General features: G+C 43.8%; 2 protein-coding genes across 3 annotated transcripts in view; one reads left to right on the top strand and one right to left on the bottom strand.

Annotated features, from left to right (window-relative positions):
• Positions 1-21,092, bottom strand: part of VSIR (V-set immunoregulatory receptor) — a 42,675-nt gene extending 21,583 nt beyond the window's left edge. Inside the window, exons 1-3 of the mRNA XM_032788063.2 lie at positions 20,888-21,092; positions 5,436-5,891; positions 3,923-3,979 (exon numbers count right to left, since the gene is read on the bottom strand). Of these exons, the coding sequence (XP_032643954.1) occupies positions 3,923-3,979; positions 5,436-5,891; positions 20,888-20,972 (598 nt within the window). The 5' untranslated portion in view covers positions 20,973-21,092. The remainder of the gene's footprint in view (positions 1-3,922; positions 3,980-5,435; positions 5,892-20,887) is intronic.
• CDH23 (cadherin related 23) overlaps positions 1-23,777 on the top strand; it is a 508,967-nt gene that overhangs the window by 425,252 nt on the left and 59,938 nt on the right. The window lies entirely within an intron of this gene.

Below are 23,777 nucleotides of genomic sequence, written 5' to 3'. Positions count from 1 at the left end.
AAATTATTTAATAAGTGATAAGACGCTTGATACAAAGTCCATTGAAAGACTGTGGAAAGACTCCCATTGATTTCAATGAGCGTGGGATCAGACCCCCAGTCAGCTGACAAAAATTAATCACTCTTTGTCTTCACTAGCCAAATCATCATTCAGCTGTATGTCAACATACTGTGGTGGAAAAATTTCTTCAGTCACATAGCTTGGTGCTATTTTAATATGGAGAAGAGGTACAAGACCACTAGCAATAGTTACAGTTATGGGCAGTAATAAGTAAACTGATTGTATACTGGAAAGAACTTTATAACCCAGATCCAGCTAAGGAATTTTCTTGATTTTCTGTGGAAGCTAAAGATTTGATCTCCGGCCTTTGTAATTTTTTAATGAAATTTACTGTAAGTTCAGCAAATGTAATGGGAGTAAGTCAGGACAGATATTTGAGCTGCAGAATTGCTAGGCAGAGATTGTGCAAAAATATTAAGAAATTAGATTGGGATGTAGGTTTGGAGTTAATTCAGCAAAAGATTCCTTTCAGGACTGGCTAGTGACCCAGCAAGTTGCATATGATTCAGAATCAGTCAGTGGCATTCATTGGACCTGCAGAAAAGTGAGAGTAGATTTGATGCATCTTCTCTAACAATGCCCAGAGATTCAGAAGAAGGGAGGAGGATCATGCTGATGGTGATATTCCAAATGATCAAGGGTGTGGGAGGCTACCTGCAGAAAGCAATGCATTGCAAGATGTAGAAAGCAATGCATTTTCAAGCTGTGCAGACCATTCTTGCTGAGAACATCTTATAACAAAGAGGAACATATTGAGCAAGTGAACATCAGGATCTGGGCTAAATGTACCTGAGTAGTATAGAGGTATGAATGTTCTGGCAAATTTAGAACTGATTTCAGGCAAGTGACAGAAAGGAGATTTTTGATGAAGTTGGTGTATATTTTTGAGCTTTCTGATTACATTATCCTTATTTAGAGTACAGAATATATTTAATTCTAAATGGACCATATTCAGCTCTTGTGCAAGGGTTAAAGTTTACTGAAATCAGTAGATTTCTTTCTATTTTCTCTAGGTCTGAATTTGGCTCATGATCTTTGGACTTGACTTATGGTTTTTGAATGCCTGGTGTTTGCAGTACTATAAATTCACAGAATATATTTAGTACTGCCAACTCCACGCATTCAAAAACCATGAGTCAGGCTCAAAGATCATGAGTGTGGTTTAAAAATAATGAAGTTATTTTTATTAGCATTCTGGTTCTTGAGCCTTTACGGGTCATGTTTTCAAACCTTTCTCCACAATCATGAGGGCTAGAAATTAATTCACTTTAAAAAAAATGAAAAAAGAATCTCATATTGTCACTGGGGACCCTTCCCTGACTGACTCCTCTTCCTAAGAAGTCAGGTTTATTTTAAAGTGGGTCAGAACAGGATTTTGATAGACGGTATTATCAATATGCAGCCAAATGTATTACTGGCGCATGATTCCGTTGAACTCAATATAAACAGATTTTCAGTAGGGCAATGATTTTCCAGATTTCTTTCTATAGCATCTGGTTCAGAATTAGCATCATCTTGCAGATTTAAGAATTCTGGGTGGGGGCCGGGGCTGTGCTGCAGAATAGAGTTTAGTTTTACATAGCATCTTCCAGTCTCAAGATATCTTTAAAAAAAAAAAAAAAAAAAAAAAGTTAGATACCTGGAGTTTAGTGACTGCAGGGACAAACAGATGAACTATTTTGTGCCCAGCAACAGCTCAAACCCACAGGACTTTAGATCCCTGTTGAGAGAGAGAATGTTGGCTAGGGCACATTGGTGATTATTCCCCATCTCTTCTGGAAAGTGCCATGGGATATTTCATATTCATTTCCACAGCCAGAGACAAGTAGCAGAGGCTTTGATTTGCTATCTCCCAATCTAAAGGATGACAAGTGAAGGCATCAGGCTTGTAACTGATGTAATTGCAAAGCACAGGGTGGTTCAAACCTCAGAATGACATGACAGGATGGAAAAAAAAAAAAGGTCTGAAAAGCACACGGGGTAAGTGAAGTTTTCTTTGGAACTGCCCTATGCATCCAACTTGATGCTTTCCCCCCCTGCAGGATGCTGGACTGTGCTTGAATGCATTCTGTCTTACAGTGGGATTTAAAGTCAGATTCAAACAAGTAGTCCCTTGGCTTCCATTAGCTTTTTGATGCTTGATATTGGAATTTGCCCAGTGTTAAACACTGCTGCAAAGTCCGATGGTGTCCTTTAGCATAAGCACCAGTTCTGCAATGTTCTAGGGCACGAGGCTAAAACTGGAAGGAGAACTAACTTGTACCCGAGGGGGGAAGCCATCTGTATTAACACAGAGGCCTCATTTTTGAATGTGGACATCCTTTTCAGGACACCACATCTGAGGGTTCAAATTGGCACAAATAGGTTATTTACTAATGTGAGGTATTGGTCTCATCACTCATTTGAGATTTGGATTTCCTCTTTAGATACGTATGTTTTCAAATTAAAATAGTTTCTGTGTCAGAAGAGAGATGACTCAGTCTCAGGATAGTAACAGAGTTTTCATGGTATCACACAGGAAAAGGTTTCTCTCTGACACGTCGGCTCTCTAAAATAATTTGCTGCTCAATTCTCTGCTTGTGGCAGTAGCAGTTAAATCTCAGACTTCTGTTCTGTGTTTCCCTGAACTGGACTCTCGTATTTACTCCATCCAGGCCTTTTGTGTGGTTGCCTTGGATAGGGCAGTTCGCAGAACAGTGTGCTGCAGAATTCCTCTTTCTAATGGCTCACTTCCTACTTTCACAGCTTGCGCAGTTTGAGACCTGGACCAGCAATCACAGATCACTGGGTGATGGTAAACCAGTCCAGCCAGTCAACCACAATGAGTTACTCCCAAGACGGTTCCAGCTCTTTTGTATCATAAGCTCCTCAGAATTTTATTTCTCTGTAAAGCACCATGCACGTCCCTGGTGCTGCAGAAATACTAACCACTATGCGTGAATAAGTAAGCATCCAGAAAACACTCCAAAATACACCGATGTGGAGGAAGGGGCAAAACAGGAAATAGCTGGAGGGCCACAAAGTATGATAGCTACAGCATTTTCACATTAGACTCAACTAGCCATGTGGGGCCTGATCCTGCCCTTGATCCACAGACTGAAATCTCCATGAAATAAATGAGGGAGTTCTGTGTAAAAATAATTGGCTGGATATGGCTTCAAGTGTGGGGTTAGGAAATGCCGACCAGGAGACAGAATGGACATGATGGGATATTGACAGGAACACAGAGAAGGGAGAAAGCGCTGCTGTCCTATCTGTTGTTTTGGGAAGACACCTCTCCACATTCTTCACCAGGACTTTGCAACAACCAGCAAGACCGCCGCCAAATAATTTATCCCAGGTTTTATGTGCATGCTTGGACATAGCTTTGGGAGGTTAGTTAGCACTGTGTGTAAAATCATGCCATGAAAGCCAGCAGTTGTATACTGCCACAATAAAGCCTCAGGGCCAAATGCTCAGCTAATGTAAATTGGTGTAATCAATGGAACCATACTTAGTTACACCAGCAGAGAATTTGGCCCAGCATGCTTTGTTTCATAACCCTAATTTTCTTGGTACATGCTATGAGTGATTTCCGTTGAGTTCAGTGGGAGTTATTTGTAGTCTGCATGAAGAGTCTGGGCTTGAGGAGACTCCAGGAACCTAGGACACAACTGTCCTGCAGATCACACAATGTCCCAATGGCTATTACTGTGTAGAAGCTAAGGACTAAACTTCCCAGTGATTTAACTGGAGTTTGTTTCTTGCAGCTGGATTATTTTGTCCAGGTTTTGTCTGAAATGCAAATGTGTAAAATGAACACCTGTGCCTAGGAAAATACATAAAACAGGATAATAAGCAGGGCATTATAGAGAACACTTACTTTCTTTGTCTTTGCTGGCACCAGGATGAAATGTGCAGTTTGGAAATGCTTCTCTGGCTGTGGAATTAAAGAGAAGAATTGGTTAAATCTCCTGAGATTCAGTTCTCATCCAGTAATAAGTCAGATAGAAAATCCTACTTAAAATTTAAACAAGGAATTTCATTTAACTTTGCTTCAATTGTCTTTCTTTTTGACACAGAGAAAATCAGCTAGGGTTTAAAAATGACAATTAGTTATGGTTGCTATTTCTGATCTGCCTTCCATCTAATCCACCTACAGCGCAGAGAAATCTATAGGATTTATTGACACACATTTGGGATATGACAGTACAAATTGCTAGTGGTAAAGCTACTAATGTCTCATTTGCCACATTGTGTACAATGTGTACAAGTGCAAGTAAAAATAATTGTACCAGGGATTCTCAAATGATTTTGCCTTGAGGCCCACATCTTAATGGAGGGATTGTCTAGTGACAGCCAGATTTCCTCTCAGTTGGGATCCCTGCGCCCATTCTTGACCACCCAGATATCTTAACTGCCTGTTTGCAATTCCATAACATCCCTGTGGCAATGACAGTAATTGTTTGCATGGAAAAGTAATATTGGTATTTAGTTTTCTCTAAAAGCAGTTAAGCAAGTGATAAAGAGAACGAGCACCATGTGCCCAGCCAGTTCTCTGCATACTTACAGCATAGCATTCCATGAACCACAGTTTGAGACTTGCTTTTATGATGCTACACCACTCTCACTTCTATGGTGCTTATAAACGCAAATTATCTTAGTTGCCAGGAATCACAGTAATTAAAGCAAATCATTAACTAATTTTTTCTTAAATCCAAAAAGAAATGATAAATCAATTATTGCAATTCTAAAAATAGTGATGTTTTCTACTATTGGACTGTTAGGCCTTCTAGCTGTCCAGTAAGATCCAGCTTTAATTTCTAGCTCTTGATGCTTGCAAAATATTGAACAGTCAAACTGTCATTGGTCCAGGACTAAATATAACTTCTGCATCCAAAACCAGTGTTTGATATTTCTCTGTCATTTTGGGCCTGAAAGTAAACTTTTTTTCAGAAAGAGATTGAAGAAAATTAATGTAACTATGTAATTTTTGTTTTTATTAGCTAAGCTTGGGGGGGCAACGGGGAGTGTTTTCCAGCTGCTTATGTTTTTTAGAAGGTTATGATCTTTTTTTCCTTTAACTCAGACCTATGACATCTGTTGCTCTTCCAGGCTTGGGCCCCACATAGTATTGCAAATGCACTTTGATTCTGATTACAGCACCCTCTGGCCGTCCAGTCCTGAATGATAAACTGAGCCTATGCTCCTCAGTTCTGACCTACAGCACCATCTTTATCTATTGACTTTGGGCCCAGTCCATTTCCCGCTAAAGTCAGTGGGAGTCTTTCTACTGATTTCAGTGTGAGTTGAAGTTGCACAGGAATTTAGCTGTTATTTTTCCTTTGTAAAGGCCTCTCCCACACACATTCTACATGTTTCCCAGTTACATCTACCTTTCTGTATGCGGAGTTCCATGAAGCCATGAGCCACTTGCTGGTAATTGTGTTTGTCATGTTCCTTTTTAGTCTCTACCACGTAACAGCAGTAATTGCCACTGTCCTGCAGAGTCAGATTCATCATGATGATATGAAATGTTCCATGGTGGTCCGAAGTGGTCTCCAGCCCATGGTGATTTGCTCGTTCTCCATGGAAGTACCTTTCTGTGACATTGCTATGTGTCCCATGATGCTTCCCTGGCTCATGATGCAGGTCCCTTTCGGTTACGTTGCGGATATGTTGCTTCTCAGAGCAGCTTTGGTCTCCGTTGCTGCTGAAGTACCAAATTTTGTAAAGTAAGTCGTGCCGAGCAGAGAGTGGCCCAGAGAGCTTGCATGTCAAGGTAACATTCTGTCCTTCTGGGCAGACGTAGAGTGAATAAGGAGTGGTGATCATGAAAGCTGTTGTCTGTTCTACATGGAGAAAAGAAACACTAGGCAATTAAAATGTAAGATAAACGGCGAAGTGTTTGAGAATAACAACTCTTTGTGCTGCTTTGAAGATATAATTAAACAAACACCTGCAACAGCCCTTTGAAGTAGATAAGCATTATAACCATTTTACAGATGAGTAAATTGAAACACACAGAGGTTAGTTAGGCAATTCACACAAGGTTACACAGTGTGTCATTGCAGCTGATTTGAGATTAGAATCCAGGAGTCCTGTTTCAGTCCTGTGCTCTAACCACTAGTTTAAGTACATTAGATTGGGCAAACATTGCCTTTGGTTAGGCAAACACGCTATACAGGACATCACCAATGTTTGCAAATCCTCTTTCCCCTAAGAATTAGACCTGAGGTCTCATTGTGTATCTTGTCATTTCACTGTGCTGTAATCATATGAGTGACAAAACTATTCCACATTATAGCCTCCTTCATTCCGTGCAGCTACTACTGCTCTTTGGTGCAAACTATTAAAGATGTTCTTAAAATAAAAACAAACAAACAAAAAAAACCTCACAAGACAGATTTCACCAAGAGGAGCTAAAACTTTAAGATATCTCCAACGCTGCCTAACTCTACTCTATTTACTCCATTACCTGCCTGATTGTTTAGGATAGTTTTTCTCCGGATTAATGCTTGCAAGTTAAAATGCTTTATACACTTCTCTCTGTGTGTGTATGTATCCTTTATACATTTGGGTGGGGAGGTAGAGAGAGAAAGAATTGGACAGGATAAACTTATGCTACAATATACAAAAAGGCATTATGTCTTGTGGTGTAGAATTGTATAAGAAACCTTAAATCAGTAAATGTCAAATTACTTTCACAGGAATTAGATCTGTGAATCAAAGACAGTAGACACCAGTGGGTTTCTTTCTCACAGACAAGTGACTTTCTGATAATCCAATTAACACCTGTCAGATACTTAAATATTTTGCTGCTCCTTCACCCCAGCAGAGTCAAAAATCTTGTAATAATACAACATGTTTCATACATGTTTTAAAAAACCATGATAGTGACACCTGACCTGTCTACTCTGGAGTTCCGATGCACTCAAAGGAACTGTACTTTGAACAGATAGCACTTTATTTGGACAGTTTGTAATGTACAGAAGCCATAAATTAATCCAGTTTAAATTTTTTAGAGGGTCCCAGTAAGCAAGAGGAGGAGAAACCTCTTAGATCTTAGGGCTAAATCCTGTTTCCATTTAGCAAAACTCCCATTCAATGGCAACAGGTTTGGTGGACACCAAAGTGTTAAAAATATGTAAAAAATATGTAATGTTATGTAAATAATGTTGGAAGTGTACCTTAACCTTATAAATAAGACTTATTTTCAGTAGGCAGTAGGCTTAATGTACTTGAACTATAACAAGTTACTATTTTTACTCCTGTCATGTAGCACGGAGCTTTTGCCCTCCTTCTGATTTGGGTGGTAGCAGTAGCGTTATGCAGGTCACTCACTTACTGGAACTAGGGCTGTGGGATGCAGTTCTGTGATGTCTTAGCACTGTAAAATTTGCTGTGAAAGATCAAAGTGGAGCAGCAGCCTCTGTGTTTGTGAGGGAAGGATGATGGGAAGGGGAGTACATGGTTCTTAAATGAGGAAATTTCACAATGCCTATGATTTAATTACAAATCCTCATCACTGGCATTATATTCAGTTCCTTCTTCCCCCCCAATCAGGGTTCTGTTAATGCCTGTTAAACAAAAAAACAAAGAAATAGTAACCGTTTATGTCCTCACCCCCACCCCAAGATCAGACTGTTTTTTAATCTCACCCTGTTTATGCAAGACTGCTTGTGTTTTCCATTTTCTCTAAAGGCAGAGGTGGCACAGTCTGACACTCAAATTCCGTAAAGGGAGAAGTTGTTCTCTGCAGAGTCTGGAAATCCCTCATCATTGTTTACTGAAAATTGTGCTCAGTAGAGGCCCAGCAAAGGAACAGCAGGGAATGTTTGTAGCTCCAAACTGAGGTATATTAGCAGAGCTCTTTTTGGGGCTTGCAAGGTGATGAATGTCAGGATTAAGGTATATGAGCAAAGTTGGGTGGGGACCCAGGACTGGAATACCTAGGGTGCTACAGGTCAGGTAGTGGTAAACTGGCAAATCTGTGAGGTACCATGACTGACACGGTGAGGCTGGGTACTGTAGGTCAATACTGCAGTGCACATGCAAACGTGTGGAGGAAGACTGGAACGGTGCCCACCTAGGTTCTGCCTGAGCCTCCAGCCAGCCCACTGTCCCAGAAGCACTATATCCCCAGAGGCTCCTTCAAAAACCGGAGAGAGAGAAAAAAGGATTTCTTTGGAGAGAGAGAAAAAAGAATTTCTTTATTGTATTTTTGAAACTTTTGATAAAGGGGGAACACTTGGTGAGGTGTCTCTGGGGTTTAATTTGTTACAGCTATGATGGTGGTGTGAGGACAAAATGTTCTCTCACTTCAGTTACATCCTGTTGTTCTGTTGGCTCCATCTTTATTTGATTTGAAGTTTTTCATTTGATGTACTTGCAGGAGCCAATGAAACACATTGCTCCAAAGTACTCCAGAAGTCTTTCAGGATTGAAACAGGCTCAAGTTCACTTGGTATACATACTACCTAGCCACTCAGAAGACAGACAAGCCTTGTTCAAATAGAATTTGAAAATTACGTTCTAGACTAGGAACTTAATTTCTAACGCAGAACTAATGTTAACCTATGCAGGGCCATGTGACTTTCTCAGCCAATAACAGACCTCCAGCTCAAATAGCAGAATTGATCTTGGACAGATGGAAGTGAAAAATACCCTTAAAGTCTTTCAGTTTTTGTCCTTTACTTGTTGTATTTAGAACATTGTTGGACTCTGAACCTCTTGGTGCACCTGAATCGTTTAAGTGTATTATTTACTTTTATTCTCATACTATTTTTTCTAAATTTCAGCAGACAACGCAGGGAGTGGGGGAAATAAAGTCAGAGGGGCTCTGATACAGTGAAATTTCTGGGTGGGTCTCTGAGTGCTGATCTCAGTAGCTAGGACACTGGATATTTTTGTGCAAATGTCGAAGAGTGGTTCTTAATCCTGATTCCATAAGATCTCAGTACAAAAGGGGCCTCCGGGGACTAAGGTAGAAGTCTATTGGAGGAAACTGCACTTGCAACACCTTTGACTAGCGTCCCATGGGATTCTTTGTATTTCTTACCTCCCTAATAAGGTCCCCTGAAAATCAGAGGAGTGCCGCTCATCCCCGCCAATTTTCCCCCTTTAAAGCTGGACCATCAAACTGTGAGACCCCGCATCAGAGGGACTCATGCCATGGCTTTCTCTCTTTGCACACAGTGGATACAGCCATAATATCATGATTGGGTTTGCACTGAACAGCAGTTCCTAGAGGCTGAGAAATGGATGGCCACTCCATCTAGAAGAGTCAGCCCTGTGACAGAGCACTCTGCGTTGCCAGCATGTGGAATGGACTGGATGGGGATTTTCTAGCAGGGATTTTCTGTCCTTCTCTCCTATGAATCAGTGATCACAGGTGGAATCTTTGGTGTTGGAAGCTCTCACCTATGGACTGGGAAGCTGAGTCCAGCAGCTGGGCTTATATCTCATATGGACATTGCATTACAGTACTACTGGGGTGTTGCACTGTTTGAGGTGCCATCCTGCAGATGAGGCAACATCTCGTCTGCCTACCTTTCAGTGGCTGCTGTCTAGGTGGACATTACAGATCTTTGTCACTTATTATAGATCTTGTGGCATTTTATTTTAAGGAGTGAATGTCTGCCCCAGTGCCCTGCCCAATGCTCCCTTACTGAGTAAGAAAAGTTATAATGTCCAAGGCTAGGTCTGAGCTATTGTTGAGCACGTTTAACTTGCTGTTTTTGCCTATATAGTCACTGCACTGCTAGGATCTGCCTAAGCACTTTCTGACACTTGTCTATGCGGAGAATTAGGGAAGTCCACGTAGTGTTTGTGTGTGGGTGGCTTTTTTTTGGTTTGTATATTTTTAAATACTGAAGAGAAAGTACATACTTTTGCCTACTCTGCATCTTAAAACACTCTTGCTTCACGCACAGGATTTCATGGAACCCATCTACAGTGGTGGAAAATAAACACAACCCACATATTTGGTAAGAGATCCTGTGCCAGCAGTCGTGCGGGGCAGAGGTTACCATATATGTGAAGTATTTGCCATGGGGTGGTGGGTATAATAGGCCAGGGAAGGCAGAGCCTTTCCTGGCTGCAGCTGCTGCCACAGGCCACTGGACTGGGGCTGTTCAGACTGGCCAGAGGGTAGGGCTGCTGCTTTGGCTGGCCAGCCAGGGCTGGGGCTGGGGCTGCTTGGACCAGCCAGCCGGTGCAGCTGGAGTCGGCTGGCTGGCCTGGGACTTGGACCAGCCGTGGGCGCCTGCCGTGGAGGGTGGGGCCTAATGCAGAATGGGTGGGGCTGCGGGGCTAGCCTCTGCTAAGGGGGGGGGTTCACCCGCCGCCCACAGTATTTGGCTTTATGTATTTTCCTTCTCTTTTCTAAGCTCAAAGGGGAGTTCTTTAAAGCTATCTAATGGATCGTGTGATAAGACTGGGGGAGGGGAAAATGGCAGCTGGTAGCACTGGTATTCTTTGCATTCTCTCTGTTCCAGTAACACAAGGCGTAGTCTTTAGGAAACACTATTATAATTGGTGTTCTCTCCCCAAAATGATGCATGGCCTCACTAATGAGGATAATTCCCTTTACAGTTCAACTGATTAACAAATGTCATCCACACTGTACAGATAAACAGTCTTTTATCATGCTTCTCTCTTCCATGTGGCATCAAAGATTCATGTATATTCAAACATCCAATCACTCTCCCCTTGTCTCTATTATAGCTCCCTCTAAGTGTATATTTGGTACCTTAATATTTCAAACAATCCTAAGTGACTGGTGGAACAATTCTTGCTTGCCTCCATCCATCTCATTGCCCTGACTTTTCTCCTGCCTTCCCTCCTCATTTGGAGTTAAAGGCCCCATGCAAACAGAAAGGACGCAGCCTAGCACCTGAAAGTACATATACATCCACAGTTATATCCATCACACTGAACAGATTAGACAATGAAAAGGCACCAAAGGAGCCACAGCTCAAATTTTTTCATACAAAAAGGTTTTTTTGTCTTTTCTAAAATTAGTTTTTCACAAAAAAAGTTTGTCAATGTTATAAAATGTTGTTTTCTCAATGTTTTAAATCAATTTTTTAAATTAAAATAATTTTAAAATGTTTTTGTTTATCAAAACCCCAGTTTTCAGTGAGAAAACACAGTTTTTAGTAAACAAAGCATTCTGTAAAGATTTTGATTAAAAGTCAGTAAAATAAAATCATGGACAATTTTCACAAAATGGAAAATTGGTCCATTTTTAATTTTATAACATGGAAATAATTTGGAAATTTCAATTTTTTCTGATAAATCATTTTACTATTTTCAATCAGTTCCTGTTGACTGAACAAATAAAACAATCTACAGATAGAAACTAGTCCCACCTTCGTGGCCTACCACTTATCAAACATCCTCCTTCTGAACTAAATTGTCTTGACATAGATTCATAGATTCCAAGGCCAGAAAAGACTATTGTGATCATCTAGTCTGACCTCCTATATAACACAGGCCATTTAACTTCTCCAAAATAATTCCTAGAACATATATTTTAGAAAAAATCCAATCTTGATTTAAAAAATGTCAGTGATGTAGAATCTACCATAACCCTTGGTAAATTGTTTCAAAAGTTAATTACTCTCACCATTAAAAATATATGCCCTATTTCCAGTCTGAATTTGTCTAGCTTCAACTTCCAGCCACTGGATCTTGTTATACTTTTTTCTGCTCAGCTGAAGAGCCCATTATTAAATAGTATTCCTCATGTAGATTCTTATAGTCTGTAATCAAGTTACCCCTTAACCTTCTCTTTGTTAAACTAAATAGATTGAGCTTTTTGAGTCTATCACTATGAGGCATGTCTTCTAATCATTTAATCATTCTTGTGGCTCTTCTTTGAACCCTCTCCAGTTTATCAACATTCCCCTTTAACTGTGGGCACCACAACGGGACACAGTATTCCCATAGCAGTTGCACCAGTGTCAAATTTAGAGATAAAATAACGTCTCTACCCCTTCCCCTGTTTGTGAATCCAAGGACTGCATTAGTTCTTTGGGGGACAAAATAAAACTGGGATCTCTTGTTCACAGGATTATCCCCCACACAAATCATTTTCAGAGTCACTGTTTCCAGGATAGAATCCCTATCCTGTACGTATGGCCTGCATTCTTTGTTACTAGATGTATACATTTACATTTAGTCATATTAAAACACACATTGTTGGCTTGCACTCAGTTTATCAAGCGATCCAGATTGCTCTGGGTCAATGACCTATCCTTTTCATTATCTACCACTCTCCCAATTTTTGTGTCATCTGCAAACTTTGTCAGTGATGGTTTTATGTTTTCTTCCAGGTCATTGATAAAAATATTAAATAGTGTAGGTTCAAGAATCAATCCTGCAAACCCTTCTGGAAACACATCTGATCGACATGAATTCTCTGTTTGCAATTACATTCCGAGACCTATCAGTTAGCCAGTTTTTAATCCATCTAATGTGTGCCATGTTAATTTTATATTGTTCTAATTTTTCTTATCAAAGTATCATGTGGTACCAAATCATGTTGTGATATCTTGACATGGCATTGGCGTCACAGAGATTTCAGGAGGTTTTGATGGCGCAGAAGGCCTAGCTGATAGAGTGTTGTGCTGCCCCATCCTAATCAGGACTTTCCACTGGAATCAGTGCAGGTGGTAGATCTGACACAAACATAGCAGGGGCGGATCTGTGGCTTTCACTAACCCCTACTCAGACCTAGTTTTAGAAGTAAGGGCACAAAATGACCTTTGCTTTTGTCCGCTTGCAGGGAGCCCTTCTCTTAGCAGATAACTAGCACCATAGTAGACCAAGCTAAATCCCACTTCACCTCCAGCATTTCGGTCCGAATAGTTTTGCCTGACCCCAACCAACATACAGCTTTGTGTCATTAGTTGTGTAATCTAGTTCCGTGTTCCTGCAATCTGTGGTGAGCCAATGCAAGGAGAATGATGCAAGCATCCTGGGGACATCAAAGAAGGCATGATTTCTCCTCACTATTCAGGTCTAAATTTGCAGGATGTCTTTAAGAAAATAAGCAAAATGCAGAGGAGAACCCTAAGGTCACTTAAATAACTTTGTACCACTGTTGAATTTCTTAAAATAAAATTATTTTATTTTATCTAGAATTTTGTTTAAACAAATGAAAGCTCCTCCCCTCATTTCTCTGAGAATTTCTATGCCCTCTAAGAGATCTTCCAAAGCTTTTCCCTTTTCAATCCCCCTTGTTCTTTGCTATTCCCTTCTCTCCCAGCATCAGTATAGCAACATTCTCACTAACTTTCCCAGAGCGGGTAAATACAATATTTTATTTATTTATTTTTGTAACAATTGAGTAAAACATCATCAGTTTTTTCATTATCATCTTCTCCATGACCAGTGGTTGAAGTAGATTTTAAAAAGAGGATGGAGATCCCTTAGCCCACCAGCCAAGGAGGAGGAACTGCGAGAAAGCAGTGCTTTGCCTAGCCAGGGAGAGGAGGGGTGCTCTCTCTTTGCTGTTAGTGGGGGAGGGAAAACTATTATGCACCTTCTGATCACGACAGTAAGGGTAGGCAGGTACATTTTGTACCCAGGCTGTACATTTTCATGAATGTCGCAATACTGTCTTAATTTATCATTGGACTTCAGAGTTTCCATCCCAGTGAGATAAATGTGGGGAGTTCAGACTTCTGTTAGGACGCATCTACATTAGGAAAAGCATCTTGTTTTGACAATGCCTCTTGTGGCCTCCTCTCAATTGTGTTGAATACAGATCAGCTGCCAGCGTAGATTGGACCAAATCATTACAGCAAGTGAGACTGTGTTGATAGGTTTGACCCATCTACACTAGCAGCTAAACTGTTTGTTTTTAAAATTGCTTGGAAGGGCCGGGGAAGAACCATTGTTGATACCATTGTCAACTATTAGTCATTTTCACAGTGCAGATGGTCACTGTAGAGCTATTCTTTTAATATGCCTATTGACTCATAGGCTCTAAGACCAGAAGGGGCCAACATGATCACCTAGTCTGACCTCCTGCACATTGCAGGCCATAGAACCTCACTTAGCGCTCCGTAGAACCTTACCCGTCCATTCCTTCACTGCATCAATCCACTTTCAGAAGAAACCCAGCAACCAAAACTTAGAATCCTGTGTAAATTCATCAGCAGAAATGCACCAAATCCACAAGATGCTCTCTGTGGCCTAGCATAGAATTTTCCGTGGGCTGTGTCACTGGTGGCCTCATCTTTTAGTTTTGCTTCGTCTCGGGTTCCAAGAAAAAAATTCGAAGTGAAACTCTGCTGAAACTACATGTGAAACCACTAACTTTCTCATTGTTTCCACCTGAAGTGCTACCTTCAGTCATAATGCTGCCCAGGCATGGCTTGCTGAAAGGTTAATGAGCAATAGCAAACGTGACCATATTCAAGTGTGTGATATATTTAGAACTCATGAGTGCTACTTCTTTTGGGGTTTCACAAAGAAAATCGCATGAGCTCGAGATGGAATCTAATTGACTTTGTGACAGAAAAAGAGATGGGCAAAATTTTGTGACCAATCCTATTTTTTCAGCAAAAAGTGCAGATTCAATTATACAAAAATGTTTTGTGAATTCATGTTGGCTTTACCAAATTATCCTTGTAAAAAACCCTAAAAAAAATCCCCAAAAATCTAAATGTCTTGTTTTGAAAATTTTGAAACAAACTTTTTTTAATTTTTGGTTTGAAACTAGCTTTTCTTTCAAAATTTCCAGTAATTTTATTTTTTTCAATGTCAGATATTTTAAAATGCTCTAAACTGAAACAAAATGTTTCATTTCAGGCAAACACAATGTTCCATTTCATCTGAATTACATTTTTAAAACTTTTCAATTCATTTCTTTTTCTGTCCACCCTGAAATTTTTTGGACATTTTTAAACTGCCAAAAAAAAAATTTTATTTGCCTGGCTCTAGACAGAGATCCCTTTGCCATTAGAGCATAAGAACGCCCAGGCTGGATCAGACCAATGGTCCACTGAGCCTAGTATTCTGTCTCTGACAGTGGCCAGTGGCAGATGCTTCAGAGAGAAGGAAGGGAACAGGCCAATTTCGAGTGATCCATCCCTTGTTGTCCAGTCCCAGCTTCTGGCAGTTGGAGGTTTAGGGACACCCGGAGCATACGGTTACATCCCTGGCTTTCTTGGTCCTTCCTCAAAGCTCTGTCTGTTCTTATGGCTTGTCTGTATGAAATTAAGGCACAGCAAGCTGAGGTGTAATCTGCCTTGTTCTAGCGTACTGTGCACTGACTGCCTTTGGGAATCCTGCTGCCCCCACACTGAAAGTCCTGTTGTGTGCTTTAATCTATCCCACTTTGAAACACGAGTTGAATAAAGTGCACTATGGAAGTTTTAGTGCGCAGCAGCAGAGTCCACAAGGGCACTCGCTTACTGTGTGGTAGGCTGGGTCAGGATAGATTTAGAGTTGAGCTTGCTGTGCACCATTTGTATAAATGAGTAAAGCCCTGCAGGGATACAAAATTTGCATCCGCATGCAATCTGCAGATATGGTCCGTGGATATCTGCAGATTTGCAGGGCTCTGCAAACAAGCCCTTAGACTGGCATCCCCTCAGGACAGGGACTGTCTCTTCTCATCTGTCTGAAAAGCATCCAGCCCATCATGAGCACTACCGAAGATAAATAATAATAAACTTGAATTAGCATATTACTTTAAATGCGACCTTATGTTTAGCTCCAATATTTAGATGGCTAAAATAAGTGAATCCCTCACGTAGAGCCTAATCCAAAACCCACTGAAGACATTGCAAAGACTCCCCTTGATTTCAGTGAGCTTTGGATCAGGCCCACAGTAAAGTGCATTTTACTCTACACAAGACACTATAAGCAGAGCTTCACTACCCTGGATTCCCTTCCATTTTTTGCCCCTTGTATAATGCTATCTTCACCCCCTTTAGTAGCAAAGGGTGCCATCAGCTGGGTAGTCTCTCTGTACCCCCATCCTCACCCACAGAGTGGTGGACACTCCAGGTCCATTCCTGTCCTAACCAATGTTCTGCAACCTGCCCTTCCACTAATCTGTTCTGTGCAGAATGTCTGAATGCCTGGCAGGGTGATACTAATACTGAATTGCAGGAGGTCTGAGTGTTGGCATAACACACCTTTGAAAGAACAATGTTTGCAGGGGCATCCCAAGAACCTGAGCCCAAAACAGGATGTCTGTGCTCTGAAAGGCCATGACCAGAGAGTGAACAGCAGAAAAGTTACCTTGGTTCTCAACCTGGGGCCCAATCAGCACACAGCTGTGGCCCAGACTAGATGATCATATTGGTCCCTTCTGACCTACGAGTCTATGAGTCTATGTGACATCCTCAGGGCCATACAGATATTATATATATTGTATGGATGTGGCCCACATAACACACAAAGAGCTGTATATGGTAATTAGATTGAGAACCTCTGCCTTAGAGGTACAGGTAAGAAGTGTGATGTTACAATCAAGGACTAGTTTTAATTTCTGTTTAGGTTTGAAAATCTTTCTTTCTTTGATTGCTTAAACATCCACGTAAATGTGTCCAGAGGAAGGTACAATTGGCAATTTCCACAAGGGCGGGCAACCATCCCTCTTTCACCAGAATAACATTATTACTGGTGCCATATTAACACCCAGAAGCCCCAGTCAGAAACAGGTCCCTAGCTTGCTGGGCACTGTACAGACTGCTCAGTTTATTGGCTGAGCAAAGTGAGGTCTAACACTCAGCTCAGTGGCGCTTGTCTGCCTGTAATGAGATAACTTTTAAAGGCAAAGTCCAATTAATTCCAAAATGTCAGGGAACATTCTAGGTGTCAGTGGGAGAGAATTCCATTGATTTTTGGTGACAATGAGGAAACTGGAACATGGGAAAAGTCTGATTTCCACACAGTGCCCATTTGGTGCTTCATTGTGACCTCAATGGTAACTCAGTCTGTCATTAAGCACTCCTTCCAGGTTCTTTGCATGGTTCAATCCCATTGGCTGGAATGAGTCAGCAAATGAAACTGCAGGCCAGGACTGAAGTGGTTTGACATGAGTGTTGGAGAGTGCAGGACCTGAAGATTGCACTAGTATTCAGCTGCTTTAAATCAGGAGCAATACTGGCTGAGTAGGAGTGAGGCTGGAGATTTCCACACCACTCCTGGCTGGCTCTGGCAAATTCTTTTATCTTTGCCCAGTCAAAACAGTTTTATTTCATCTATAGAAATTCCTCTGCCTGCAGCACTAGGGTTGCTGGGCATCCAGTTTTTGACCGAAACGCCTGGTCGAAAAGAGACCCTGGCTGCTCCGGTCAGCACTGCTGACCGGGCTGTTTAAAGTCCAGTTGCCAGCACAGTAGGGTTAAGGCAGGCTCCCTGCCTGCCCTGGCTGTGCACAGCTCCCCGGAAGCAGCCAGCACGTCCAGACACTAGGCGCAGAAGCAATCAGTGATGCTCCCGTGTGCTCCCCCTGGCGCCAGCTCTGCAGTTCCCATTGGCCAGGAACCAAGCCAATGGGAGCTGCAGGGGTGGACCACAGGCAACACATACCATGCAGGGAAGCTGCCTTAGCCCCGCTGTGCCACCAACCAGAAGTCATCTGAGGTAAGCACCACCCGGCTGGAGCCAGCACCCTGAACCCCCCGTCCCAGGTCGGAACCCCCTCTCACACTCAAACTCCCTCCCACACCCTGCACCTCCTCCTGCACCCCAAACCTGTCATCCCCAGCCCACTCCAGAGCCTGCACCTCCTCCCACACCTCAGCCCCTTGCCCTAGCCTGGAGCCCCCTCCTGAACCCCTAATTTTTGGCCCTACCCTGGAGCCTGCGCCCTCAGCTGGAGCCCTCACCCCCTCCCACACCACAACCCCCTGCCCCAGCCCAGTGAAAAGTGAGTGTGTGTAGGGGGGAGCAAGTGACGGAGGGAGGGGGGATGGAGTGAGTGGGGGCAGGGCCTTATGGTAGGGATGGGGCAGGAGGAGGGGCAAGGCTATTCAGTTTTGTGCAATTAGAAAGCTGACAACCCTATGTAGCACCAAATGGGCACCAAGGGGAGAGATGACCATGAAGGCAGCAGGGTTAGGGTTTAACGTTGGGGTTAAGGTTTCTGGAGGGAATCAGTGATGACTGGCTGAGTTACCTCTGATTTCACAATGCTACTGCTTAGACTCCTCTGTCTGCAGCACCTTGTTGTTAGTATGAAACAACAAGGTGCTGCAGGCAGAGGAGCCTGAGCAGTAGCATTGAGATTGATAAAACAAGGTAGAGAGGTAGAGCTGTGGCTTAGACAACCTAACAATCACATATTAGGTTTAGTGGAAGTATGCTGTATAATTAGGTCTCTTTGTTTTCAGTCAAACCTGGGATTTTATTGGTAAAAATCGGTTTAAACTGAAAACGAAGGGGCTTATGTATAATAGTTATAGGCTCGAGGCTAGAGACTGTGTCCCTGCCTTTTCTGACATCTGCCAGCTCTACTCCTGAATTCCAGTCTCCTGCATGTTCTGTGTTACACTCTCATCCACATCCCAGCACTCCACTGGTCTGACTGGCATAGTTTGGAACTAAAAAGCATGGCAACTCTATGGCCTGATCTTGCATTTACTGATGTATGCCAGTATCTGATCAATTTCCAGCCAGCTGCATAAAGTTTCTGGATTTTTGCCTTTATTGGCTGAGCAAAGCGAAGTCTTGCACTCAACTCAATGTCATTTCTCAATTTGTCTGTAGATCAGGGGTCAGCAACCTTTGGCACGTGGCTCGCCAGGGTAAGCACCTTGGTGGCCGGGCCGGTTTGTTTACCTACCACATCCACAGGTTCGGCCAATCATGGCTCCCACTGGCCATGGGTTCGCTGCTGCAGGCCAGTGGGGGCTGCAGGAAGTGGCGTGGGCTAACGGATGTGCTGGCTGCCACTTTCCACCATTTCCATTGGCCTGGAGTGGCGAACTGTGGCCAGTGGGAGCTGCAATCAGCCAAACCTGTGGACGTGGCAGGTAAACAAACCGGCTTGGCAGCCACGGGGCTTACCCTGTGGCGGGCCACATGCGAAAGGTTGCCGATCCCTGCTATAGATAAAAGCTGCCATCATCTGGTTCTTTGAACACCTTCCAGCATAAAAGTACCCCATCTCAGCTCTGCCCTTCTTTTCAATACAGTTTAAAAATGTTGACTCTCTGAATTACTTATTTCCCAGACAGAAAGAAAAGAAATAGGAGTGTGTGTGTATCAGGGGAAATAATACACACAGAGTTCGGGCACAGGGAGGAAAACTGGGAACCCTGGTATGGCAGGGAGAGGAGAATTGGGGGGCACACAGAGTCCCTAGCATAAGAGAAGGGGTGGCAATGTAGAGAGCCCTTGAAATAGAGGGGGATGAGAGGGAGGCACAGAGTGTTTACAGAGGGTAATGAGAGGGATGCAAGGAGGCTCTGGTGTGTGGCATGCAGAAACAACAACAGTTATCACCCCAAATCATAGGAGTTCTTAGCAATTATTGTCTGACTAAAAAGACCTATTTTGTGGCAGATTTCTCCTTTTACACACCACAGCCATCAATAAATCTGCCAGCCAGTAACCAGTAAATGGGAGATGAGGTGTGCGAGGGGGGGGAGGAAAGAACATGAGGTTTTTTTCTTCTTTATATGAAACAAACATTTGTGGCTGTCCAGGGTTAAGCTGATTGCCAGATTTGGAGTCAAGGTGGATTTTTCCTTAGGTCACATTGGCAGCAACAGAGCAGGGGGTGTGTGTTAGGATCAGAGCATCATGTCCCACACAATCATTTCCCTGCAGTTTCAGGCATCATTATAGAACCCCACTTTCAGCTTGTAGCCCTTTATTTGTTAACCTGTTCTGTCTTTAATTTTCACTGAGCAACTTTTACTTGCAGACATCAAAAGCCCCAATTACAAAACTCTCTTCTCTGTGTTCAGCAAAGGCCATGAGACATCACGCATGAGATAAGTGACCCTGATTCGAGACCAGCTGAGGGCACCAGAGCAGCAGCTGAAGGCTGACAGCTTGGCTGGTATCCAACTTACTTGGAAATACTCAAGACTATTGGCGTAGGGAAAACTTCAGAGCCCAACAGTGATCTCTCAACGGCTCAGTTTCTGAAAACTGGGGAGCACACAGTTTTAATAAATCAATCCAAAGTCCACTCTGGTTGGTGCCCTGTATGCCCAGAGAAGCAGGCAGAAGTGACAGCTTCCTAACGTGTGCACACAAACACATGCGCCGTAATGACAGCAAAGATGAGCATCTCTATACACGACAAAGATGGTCTTTTTTGAACTCAAACAAACTGCCTCTATCTGCCACTCTGTTAATAATGAAAGACTCTGTTCACCTAGAACCCAGGGCAAATGTGCTGTGCTTACATCTCAAAAGAGCTGGGGTTAAGCAGCAAATAGAAAATAATCTAGCCCTTCATCTCTGCACATTCTCGATATCCCTTTATGGGACCAATGCTGTTGTTTTGTTTATCACTTGGCTTTGTTCTGATGCACAAATTAGTTCAAAGTGAAGGAAAAGAAAGGACAATAATTGCAGGAAAGCAGAATTTAACAAACATAACAGCTCCCCTTCTTACCCTCTCATAAACAGCACTCTTTAGCCATCCCCTGAAGAGAGCCCCTTCCTCAAGAGTTTGAGAAATCTCCCTTGAACCTTAACACAGGGAGGAAGATGAGAAAGTAAATAACACACATCTACTTACACTGGAATTCCTTTGACTTCTGATCAAACAAAAAGAGGGTGGATACAGAGAGTGGATAGAAAATTAGGTTTTCCTTTCCTGTCCTTTTTGGGGAGAGGAAAACCAATCTGATTTTACCTTGGTAGAAAGCCAGGTAGAGAGCGATGAGCAGCACCCAGCCCTTCCACATGCCGTCCATTGCATGATTGTGGTAAACATCCATCTTCACTCACTGAAATTGGAGCTAGCCCTTCTCCAGGATTTTTCTCTCCTGTGTCTTACACACGCACTCTGAGCAACGCTGAGACAGAAGGAGCAAGAGAGTTGCATACACAGGAAATTTCACTGAGATAATGCACACTGTAATTTGAGAGAGGAGCTGAGAGCACCCCCAGGAGGTCAGAGGAAGAAAAGAAACTTTGTGCTGCTCAACACAATGATCCAATCCCTGCAGGTTTCCTGAAATCAACAGGGGACTGTGACTGGATGGGACAGCTAAATTCAGCTTGTCTACTTCCATGGCACACAAAACGCATGCACTGAGATTAGGTGATTAGGTGGCCACACACACACACACACACACACACACACACACACACAGGCGCGCGCGCGAAATGCAGCACTTGATTCTGTTTTCCATTTATATGTTACTGGTTTTAAAATAAGTGGATGAGGGTAGCAGGAGGCTGCTTTGTTACATTTGAAGATAGCTAGTTAGACACTTCAAAATATGCTTTTCCTCACAAGAAAGTACAACTCAGATACACTATCCAGGTTTCAGTGAAGTCTGTACATTTTAAAGAACCTAATTTTTAGCTGAGTTGATTGAAGCACAAGTTGTGTGGGGGGCTCTGTAGAGGGGTTCGGCCGCGGCTCATCCCCTGCGGGGCGACTGGGAACCAGGCCGCCTCACTACTTCAGTCTGGTGAATTGGGGAATTAGCCTGGCAGGGCATCAAATAGTCGGGCTCAAGCCCTCAAGCAAGGGCTGAGCAAATAAATAGGTTTAGGAGTCCCAGGTCCTAGCTCTGAAGGACCAGGGAGAGGGGGAGACTTCCACCCGCACATTGGATGGCAGGGGGGACACAGGCCCACCCATTCCACTGTGTCCCAGCCCGGGGCCCTAGCAGCAGTAGAAGACCTGCTACTGTGTCAGTGGGGATCCTGACCGCAACACACTGACATCGGCTCTGGATGTGCTGCAGCCAGACTAGGGTCGGCTGCCCCCGGGCTACTTCCTACCTCCCCCTCTAGAGGTATCTGCATCTGGACGGTGTCCTCCACGGAATCAAGCACCATGGGCTCCTCAGGATACCTGGCGAGCGGCAGGCTTGGCAGCTCCTCTGGGTAGCTTGCCACAGGCAGGCTTAACAGCTTCTCCGGGGTCTGGTCGGCATCAGGCCTCGGCTGGTCTGGCCAGTCCGCAGGTCGCTCACAGACTGCAGGAGTCTCCCCACCAGGAGCTAGGCCACAGGTGTCTGGCTTCTCCGGCGGCCAGGCCTCTAGTGAGCTTTGGGGTTGGGCTTTTGTACTTCCTGTCCTGCTCCCTGACCTCTGCGGGCGGGTGCAAGCTCCCCTGGCTCTGCCCTCTTTGGCGTCCAGAGGGGCTCATCTCTCTCCAGGGCAGCTGGGAATCAGGCTGCCTTGCTACAGGCTCATTCAGGATCAGAATCCAGAGTCCACCATTTTGCTTGGTAAGTGACCCTTTCCTAGCGTAATCATGGTTTTTCCCCTCAGGAGATACTATTGGATCCTGTAGGGGTTCTGTGTCTCAGGGTAGGGATGGTCCCCTTTGGCAGCTCTGGAGAATTGATACTTATGCCGAGTTAGTCTTTCGGGCACCCGGGCTTGCAGCTGAGTCACTGAGCAAGTGGTAGCTCAGGTCCCCTGGACAGAGGAGAGATGTGGACATGCAGAGCAGACAGTCAGTGGATCAGTCCTTCGGGCTTAAGGGTTGAGTATTCAAGCAGTCAGTGTCTCAGGCCTATGGGCCTAGGGTGAGTGCTTATCCAGCTCTGAGTGGAGGGCCAGAGGTACGGAGACCCAGGACCACCCTTCTTCACTGAGTCCCACCCCAGGGCTCTGGAAGTGACAGGTTATCTCATCACAGGGTTGGTGCGGAAGTGTGGGGTCCCTGCCTTGTCTCCAAGCACCACAGCTGAGTTAATGCCTCATTTTCCTGGGTTAATTCTTACTGTCATCTGGTGGCTCTGTTCCGCAGCATCAAGGACCTTGTTCCTTGTCTCTGCACCAAGCAGCTCACTCTCCACTTCCTGTCTGGGTCTTGCCATCTCCTGGGCAGCAGCTGGCTCCAGGGAGTCATCACTCGCCACAGCCGGTCATGGGCTGTGCTGACAGTTTGGCTCCCTGAGAAGGGCGTCTGGCTCCAACATAACTGCAGGGCCCTGCTCTTATACTTCTGGCCCCGCCCCCACGCTTCCTGCAAGGGTTTCGCTGAGGCAACAGGGTAGTTAGCCCCCTCTGTGCAAGAGTGAGGCCATTCCACCTCATCACACACACATACAAATCCATCCCCGAGGAACTGAGATTCACCTTCCCCCACCTGGGGAAAGAAATCGTGTTTGTGTACCTTTACCAGTTCAGTGTTGAACTGAAAAAGCATATGGTAAGAGGATCAGATGCCACCTCATTAACCATGGTTTGGTCTCCTTTGCAGTATGCAGTGATCAGTCACTAGAGGAAAGGGGGCTCTATTGCAGGGCTTCTGCAGCCCATTTGACATTGAGGGCCTCCTTTTCAATCACTGAATAGTTGCACTGGTGTGGAAACAGCTTCCAACTGATGTAAATCATGGAGTGCTATTCTTCCCTTCTCAGGAGAGGACTGCTCCCAGAGACACTTCTTAGGCATTGGTTTGAAGGACAAACTCTTGAGAGAAGTCAGTACTGAACAGCATGGGTTGTCACAGGAGGTCTTTAAGTGCCTGGAAGGCTTGAGCGCAGTCTTCCGTCCAGCGAACTTGTCAGTGCTGTCCTTCAGAAGTTCTGTCAAGGGGGCTAGGATCAATG

Source organism: Chelonoidis abingdonii, chromosome 15, assembly GCF_003597395.2.
Source record: "Chelonoidis abingdonii isolate Lonesome George chromosome 15, CheloAbing_2.0, whole genome shotgun sequence".
Classification (NCBI taxonomy): Eukaryota; Metazoa; Chordata; order Testudines; family Testudinidae; genus Chelonoidis; species Chelonoidis abingdonii.
This window is presented reverse-complemented; position numbering and strand designations above follow the sequence as displayed.